We start from the raw sequence: 8,885 nt of genomic DNA, 5'->3' as shown, positions 1-8,885 counted from the left end.
GAACTCTATCATTCTATCTCCAGCCTCATTTCTCTCACTGAGCCCGTGTTTTCCAGCTACTGATCCTTCTTCCCTGTTCCCAACTTTTGCGTTCCCCTCGCCCATTATTATTAATGCATCTTGATTGCATATTTGATCAATTTCTGACTGCGAAAAAATATTCCAGGAGGAAAGAAAAATTAGAGAAAGGAGTATCAGGACCCTGGTGAAAGGGAGAATGGGAGCAATGATGTTAAATGGGGTGGGCCTTCTAAAGAAATGAGATATAAGAGGACTGAAAGAATTCAAAGGAGCAACTCATTGGGCTGCCCCAAATAACCCAGGCAGCCACTGAAGCTGAAAGGAGGCTGACCACTAGGTTTGGGGAGTAGTAACAGACGACATTAGTGAGATGAAGGGCAAGGAGAATTGGGCCAGTGAGACCCTGGAGGCAATGATGAGGATGTGGTTTTTATTTAAGCAGAAGCCATTTAAAGAGTAACACATCAGCTTCTAATTTACCACATGCTACTCTGGGGGCTGAGTTAAGAATAGATTCTAGGAAAGTGCCTGTTCTAGTGGAGTAGCTTGCATTGGATTAAACTTCCTACACAAAACAATCATGAATGCTGAATAAAATAGAAAAGCTCATTATTTGAAGGCAACACACAGGCAGAAAATAAATGGCATCCAAGCATGATTGTTGTTAGGTGCTGTTGAGTCAACTCTAACTCATCACTGCCCTCTACACCACACATTGAAACCTTACTGGATCCTGGGCCATCTTTATGATACCTGCTGTGCTTAAACTCACTGTGGACATCACTTGTCACTCCAGCTCATTGAAGACATTCTTTTTGTGGCCCTCCATATTTGCAAGCATGATGTCCTTTTACAAAAACTGGCCCCTCCATGATCATGACCCTTTAGTGTGAGATAGAGTCTCACAATACTTGTTTCTCTTTTTTTTGTTTTGTTTTTTTTATACAATACTTGTTTCTAAGAAACACTCTGGTTGTACTTCTTCCAAGATGGATGTTTTGTTTTGTTTTGTTTTGTTTTGTTTTTGGTGGTTGGCAGTCCGCGGTCTATTGAATTTTTTCTCAGCCCCACAGTTAAAAGGCAACAGTTATCCTTCTGTTTTCCTTCTTTATTGTCCAACTTTGAACATGCATGTGAAGCATTTGAAAATACCATAACTTGGGTTCGGTACACTTTCATTTTTAAACTGACACCTTGCTCTTTAGCCTTTTAAAGCAGTCCTTGACAGCAGATTTGCCCCCTGTAATACAAGAATTCAACCTTTGAAAGAAATTCACTGGATGAGATGCATGTTAATCCAGGGTTTCCCTAGAGGGCATGCCCTGCCCGGTAGCCTCAGGCTCAAGCAGAGAACTTCAATCCTTTTGATTTCATCAAAGGATGAAGTTTGAGGATGGCAAAGCTGCTACAAATTAAGGGAGAAGATCTTAGAAAGATCAGGTTAGAGAGGGGTAGCCTAAAAATCTGTATACAAATTTATTTATCTCCAGTGTTTTGTGTCTCCATGTTTGAGGTCTCAGCCTCAGTTTTGCAATTACTTGCTATGAATCGGAGAGCTGGACAATGACTATGAATTACAGAAGAGTTGGTGCCTTTGAGTTGTGGTGCTGGAGAAGAGTACTGAACATACCGTGGACCACCAGGAAATGAAATAGATCCGTTTTGGAAAGGGTGAAACCAAGTTGCTCTTGGAGGGTAGGATTTTGAAGCTTTGTGGATTGTAGAATTGCACTCAATGACCAGGTCTTCATCAGAATGCATGGTCATTTAATTCTTTTCCCACCAAACATTTGGAATTTAACTTTTAAATTAGCTGCACTGCATGTCTTTTAGGTTAAGTTCTCTTAGAGTTGCCAAACAGTGAAGCTTGTGTTGTTGTAGTGCTGAGGAGCACCCTGGTTGCACTTTGTCCAAGACATGTGTTTCTTCGTTTGACAGTCCACAGAATATTCAGTACTCTTCTCCAGCACCACAGTTCAAAGACATTGATTCTTCTTCTGTCATCTTTTATGCTGTTCACACTGTATCCTAACAAAAATTGTGTTGTGTTGTTTTTTTTTTCTTGCAGCTCACAGTACGTGCTCAGCTTGGTGAAAAATCAGAAGAGCTTTTGAAGAAAGGAATGAGCATTCCCGATGAGTTGCTGGTTAGCATCATGGTTAATGCTATTAAGTACGTAATGCTTTTTTTCCCTTTTTCTTGTATCTATTTAATATATTCTTTACCACACAGAAGAATATAAAGAAAGCCCTATGAGTACTTTTCTTTTTAATATCTAATGAATGTTACTCATTTACAGTAGAAAGAAATTCTACAGGGTAAAGATAGATCTTGTGATTTGCAAGCCCCTCTTTCTCTGTCACCGTTTACCACGCCTTTCTTCAGTCAGCAAGATGGCCAGATTCTATTCCATATAAGGAACGCAAAGAGAAATAGATACTTAGAAAAATCAAGCGATATATTACATAAGACAGAGATCCAGCCCATGGGTCACAAGCCAATGGGCCTTTGTATTTCAGGAAGTGGAAAGCAGGGGATGGAATCCAAAGATCTGGAAGCTGGACTTCCCTAGGTGGGTGGTGCTACATTTACAAGATAATGATGAAGCAGAGATTGCACAAAGAATGGCCTCTATGCATTGCGCTTGTGGTTCTTGTTGTGTTCCATCCAGTCAGAACTGACTCATACTGACCTTCCAACAAGTCTTCAGAGGCAGTAAGTCTCCTGGGAGGAGGTTGCCCATCTTTCTCCCAAAGAGCAGCTGCTGGATTCAAACTGCATGCCAGTAGGTTGGCAGTACAGCTCCTTACCACTAAGCCACCAAGGGATGTGAAGCAGGGGCCAAAGAAAAGCAATCCAAATGCGCTAGCATTTTGTAATATGTCCCTTCCAGTATTCTAAGCCCATTGTCATTGGGTTGATTCCAACTCAGGACCACCTTCCATGTGGTTGCTGGGACTGAAAACTATAATTAATAGAAGACTGACTCATCTTTCTGCCTGGGAACAATGATAGGTTTGAACTGCCACCATTTTGGTTCACAGCCAAACATTTAACCTACTTTAATATCTGGGGCTTTTTTCTAAGGAAATATTCTTCTCAACTCTTTAGAATGTGGAACTTAGATCATAAGTTGTTGTTAGGAGGCGTTGAGTTGGGACTGACTCGTCACTGACCCCCCCCCCCCAGCCAGTTTTCGGAGGCAATTAATCACACAGGAGGAGATTCTCCTTCAGAGTATCCAGTGGATTCGAACCATGTATCTTTGCATTGGCAGCACAACACCTTACCATTAAACCACTAGAGTTCCCTCTCTTAGGTCATAAGAGCAGGGGGCAAATATAACAAAATCATTGAGGCTAGTTGCTCATTATGATAAAGAGATGATGCTGAGATGAATGAAAGAAATAATCAAAAGACTACTGGGGAAGTATTTTAGAGGACTCAGTAGGGAAGAGGAATTAGATTAGGGTATCTAGGACATGTGGGAAACTCTGACACAGAGAGAGAGAGAGCAAAGAGGGTTTTAGCATGCATTTGGAGTGGTCTTTAATGTTCTCTTAAGAGATTGCCTTAGAGATTAAGTTGCTTCCTAATCTTGTACATCTCTGGCCAATTGCTCTCTGAATTCAGTGCTGCCAAAATCAGGTCACAACACTGCTGTGCTGGACTCTAGAAGGGACTTTGTTCTGAGAGTGCTCACATACTTTATTCAGAACTGGCACAAAGATTGTTGTCATGAGCACCTTTCTTCTAAGAAACTTATATATGAGAAGCATCATATATACCACTTTCATTTCAGTGAAGGCGGAATGTCAAGAACTCCACCTTACTAAGAACTCTATTTTCCTCAACAGCCCTCTTCCCCATCATCTCTGCAGCACCTCCAGAGGCCTGCCGTCAATTTGAAACTCTGATCTAGTTCAGGCCACCTCTTTTCATAGGGGGGATGTTGACAGATGGAAGATCAATGTAGTGCTCTAGGTTCTGTATCTGGTTAATTCTATAAACAGAGCCCACAGCCAGGTGTCCCAACCCCAAGTCTGGAGTCCTCATGGCAGAGTTGCTCCTCCTCCGAAATGGCATCTGAGGTACGGGTCACAGAAGAGGTCACCTAGTCCTGACCAGGAACTCAAGGGCATTTTCTCCCTTTTAAGCCAACACATTTATCCTTTGTAGAATGTATTACTAAGCTGTGGTGAACTTATAAAAGCAAAGTACAGTAGGTCTTGGAGCAGGTGTATCCAAGGTGTTCCTTAATGGTATGGATGGTGAAATTTTACCTCACACACTTTGGGCCTGTGGTCAGAAGAAGCCAGCCCTTTGAAAGATACATCGTGCTGGAAAAGGTAGAGGGTCAGAGAAAGAGGAAGACTCACCAGGGTGGATGCATGCAGTGATAGTGACAATGAGATGGTGCAGGGAGGGGCATGATTCAGATCCGTTATCATAGAGTCATTATTATAGGTCGTAGTCAACTCGGTGCACCTAACAACAAGAAGTGGGGACGTTTATACCCAAAGGCAGCTTGATACGTAGAAGGATCTGGATTTGAAGTCACTTGAAGTTTTGTGACTTTGAGCAAGTTACGTAACCTATTTGAACTTCAGGGTTTTAAAAAAAAAATAAGGAAGAAGATCACATGCAAGCACCACAGCAAACCTAGAGACCTTTGGAAGAGGACTCACATTATTTACTCTTAATAGTACCAGAGAAAAAAACAAAATGACTACTTTTAATCCAAAGGCAAAATATATATTTATATGGCTCCCGTAACTGAGTCTGTAAGGAATTCACTGCTAATCCAAAGGCCAGTTTACTTCCCTGATGGTCTGAGAAGCTCCATAGGACAAAGATGGGCAATCACCTGTGCAATTTACAGCCTTGGAAATCCAGAGGAGTCAGCAGTGAATCAGTTATCAATATGTATGTGTGTATATGAATATGCATGTGTGTATATATGCATATACACACACTTATATACGTGTGTATATATTTACATATATATAAACAACATGAAGCTCTGGGGCTTAGTGGTAAGACATCACACTACAATCCTGAAGGCATGCCATTCAAATCCACCGGCTGCTCTGTGGGAGATGATAGCCAATCTACTGTCATGCAATTAAGTGCTTCTGACAACCCGCTGAAGGATCAGCTATGAGTCAGTTCTGACTTAACAGTACTCAACAAAGTGTGTGTGTGTGTGTGTGTGTGTGTGTGTGTGTATACGCACGCATGCGCACCCTCAGGTGGCCTAGTGGCAAGAAACTGTACTCCTATCCTGAAGGCATGCAGTGTGAGTCCACCAACTGCTCCACAGGAGAAGGATGGACAATCTCCTCCTGTGTGATGAACTGCCTCTGAAAACCCGCCAGAGGGTCCACTATGAGACGGTTCCAACTTGATGGTACACAGCAGCAACTATGTATATATAGTATGTGTATATACACACTATGATGACACCTCTGTAATTGATTTGGTGAATAGCAAGGACTACTGAAGGATTTAAACAAGGGAGTGACTATAGGACCTGGGTAAAACTCATCTTTTAGTTAAAACAATAAAATTTATGCACTAGATTATTGTGGAATTGAAAGGTCAAGGTAAGATTCATTGTATTATTGTGCCCAAAGTACATATGTCTATAAACACAGTAATGTCTTGTTCTTTTTCCTACACAGTCAAGTACCTGTGGGTCATGGGTGGGTCCTTGATGGATTTCCAATGACATTAAACCAAGCCAAGTTTCTTGAGGAAGCTCTCACAGGATATAACAAAGAACAATTAGAACTGGAGGCAAAGAGAAAACAAATATCTACACTGGCCATTGATCCCAAGGTTTCCAGTGAAGTTCCTGTTCCCTCCCCTGCACTTGATTTTGCCATATTGTTAGATATTTCAGATACTACGGCACTGAATCGCTTAAATGGCATCATGGGTAAGTTGAACAGGTGTTTTGTTTTGTTTTTTTCACACTTAGATATAACTGAAATATTTTCTATTTTTGCTATTTGACCAAGACAATAAATATTTACATGTATGATTATTAGTTAGCAGTAAAGCATCCCTTTCACATTTCCATGAATTACTTATCTGAGCATGAACTGCTGTTGTTTTAATTGAAAATACACATAGTCAAACAACATCAGTTCAGCAGTTGCCGCATGTACAGTTCAGTGGCACGGATTGCATTCTTGGAGTTGTGCAAGCTTGTCTCATCTTCCTTTACTCCATTTTTCCTCTTTCAAACTCATTTCTCCCAAGATTCCTATCTAAGTCTTCGAGTTGCTGTTGTCAACTCGACCAATTGACCAATCTCTAAAGAACACTATGATCAAAGCAAACTTTGTTTACCAGTTAAGCTAAACTACTGTTTGGTTTTAATAAGATCTGATGAGGTATTTTTTGGTTTAAGGTTTAAAGATCATTTTAGAGTAATGTTTTTAGGGGTTCACCCAATCTTCATGGCTCCGTCTGCCCTGTGTAGCTGTCTGTGTTCATCCCTGCAAGCAGATCCTGGACTGGTGGAGTTCTGGTCCAACTGCTCACCATCTCTGGACCTTCCCAACAACTTGATAGCTCCCCTCATGCAGACTTGAGTGCACATGGGAGGTTTTTGTGGCTAGCTAGTCCATGATAAGGGTGCTCTGGTGGTCTAGTGAGTGAGTGGTTTCACTGCCAACCCAAAGGCAGACAGTTCAAAGATGGACCATCTCCTCTGAAAATTCACTGTAGTGGAAGATCAGCTGTGAATCACCTACAGCTTGAGAGTAATGAGTGTGAGGCTTTTTTTAGTACATGTTAGGTTACCCTAGTCAAAGTTTAAACTGTATCTGTGCTTTACACAAGGATCTGGTTACACCCATCTCTTGATGTAACAGCCTAACTAAAGCGTTTGGGTGGCACAATAGATAAGTACTTGGCTGCTAAGAGAAAGGTCAGTGATTGGAAATCCTGCCATACCACAGGAGGAAGAGGTGACAGTCTGCTCCCTAACAACTGCAGCCTGGAAAGCCTCTGGAATATTCCACGCTGTGCTATAGGGCTGGTAGGAGTCAGTGTTGACTTGATGAAAGTAGATGTTAGCTCTGAAGGGCAAATGTCAGTTGTTTGAAATCCTCACCTGGTCCGGGTAAATATCCATAGGACAGCTCATAAATTTGTGGATTATGTACCTGTGCTTCATCCTTGAAATTAATGTTACTTTACCCCACAAATTAAATACATGAGGACAAAAATTATAAATTATTGCATTGGAGCTTTGCCACATAGGAAGTGCTTAAACCTTGGGAAAGTAATTTCATTATTCTAAGGCTTAGACTCAAGCCATTATTGTAGGATGTATCTTTGTATTGTTATGGGGATTAAATTAGTTAGGTTTTAAATGTTTAAGGACAGTCTAACAGTATTAATAATAAGCATGATTAAAGAAAAGAAGAAAATGTAGAAAACTCTGAAAGAAGCAAAGCATGGTAGGGTGTCCATTCAATAGAATACTGAGCATCTCACGTGGACCTTCAGTTAACTCATTCATAGGCGCCTGTGCCTTTCATTTGCTTTGACGTTGCTTTTCTCGGTAAACTTTCATTAAAATAAAAATTTTTAAAAAAGAAATAATGAAAGGTAACACTTGGAACAAAAAACGTGGTGTAGAGGAGGTATTTTTAATGACAATTTTTGGTCCCTGGAAACACAAATGCATTTTGTCTCATTGGAACACAATTTTTATTATATAAACAGACAGTTGCAAATATTACAGGGCAATCTCTTCTTGTGGGATTAACTGGCCCTGAAAAAACCCTCCAGTGGATCAGCCATGGGTCAATTCTGACTCTATGTTACACAACAGCAACTACACACTGTAATAAATTTTTCCACCTATTAAAAGATTCACTACAGGTTTCCTTATTTCTTATATTTAACATCTTAGAAGTTCTTCCACTATGCTTATTTTGACATGTGTTTATTTCATATTTGTATGACATTTATTATTTTACCCTTAAAGCAGGCTAACAAACCCAAAAGCCTATTCTTTAACAGATGTCATATTCTTTTATTATTGTTGTTTACTAACAGAAATATAGTAATGCTAGAAATCAGGGCAGGTTGACTACATCTGTGGAAAAATGTTTGAAGAGGTTTAATGTCAACAGTTGAAACTGGGCTAACTGCTACTCATGTGCATGTTCAAATTTAAGCTGAAGAAGTTTGAAAAAATCCACAAGAACCAAAAAAATGACCTTGAGTCTGTCTTACCTGAATTTAAAACTCAGTTCCAGAACAGATTTGATAAAAACCCAGAGGAGTTGTGGAATGACATCAAGTATTATAATTTAATAGTTGTCTACACTTTTGAAAATCAAGCTACCACTTCATATTCAACTGTATTCACTTAACAAAACAAATTATTTCACATCTTAAAGATTCCATCCCCGCCCCTTAGAATTTAGGAGTAGAATGGCCTTTGCAAGGCCATTTTCCCATATAGTAATCAACACTCCTCCAAAACAGTTTTGGATAGATAAAACTCATCCTAATATCTGATTCATCCACTTATAATATTTTTCCATGCCTACTATGTGCTGAACAGAAGATTCCAAAAGGCTGCTCAGAATGACAAAGCAAAATACTACAATGAAATGTACGAGGAACTAGAGTCAGAAAATCAAAAGGGCCGAACTCGCTCAGCATTTCTTAAGCTCAAGGAACTGAAGAACAGATTCAAACCTAGAGTTGCTGTAATCAAGGATGCTTCGGCAGAATATTAAATGATCCAGGAAGTATTAAAAGAAGATGGAAGGAATATACTGAGTCATTATATAGAAAGGAATTGGCAGATACAGAGGAATTTAAAGAAATAA

The 8,885-nt window shown here is 40.0% G+C and overlaps 1 protein-coding gene across 1 annotated transcript in view; it reads left to right on the top strand.

Moving 5' to 3' along the window:
* SPEF2 (sperm flagellar 2) overlaps nt 1-8,885 on the top strand; it is a 331,758-nt gene that overhangs the window by 133,197 nt on the left and 189,676 nt on the right. Inside the window, exons 14-15 of the mRNA XM_006902126.1 lie at nt 2,090-2,193; nt 5,706-5,962. Coding sequence (XP_006902188.1) covers nt 2,090-2,193; nt 5,706-5,962 — 361 coding nt within the window. The remainder of the gene's footprint in view (nt 1-2,089; nt 2,194-5,705; nt 5,963-8,885) is intronic.

This window comes from Elephantulus edwardii, unplaced genomic scaffold (assembly GCF_000299155.1).
Source record: "Elephantulus edwardii isolate Elephantulus edwardi_28Jun2011 unplaced genomic scaffold, EleEdw1.0 scaffold00370, whole genome shotgun sequence".
NCBI classification, from domain to species: domain Eukaryota; kingdom Metazoa; phylum Chordata; class Mammalia; order Macroscelidea; family Macroscelididae; genus Elephantulus; species Elephantulus edwardii.
Note: the sequence above shows the minus strand (reverse complement) of the source record. Positions and strands in the feature narration are given on the sequence as shown.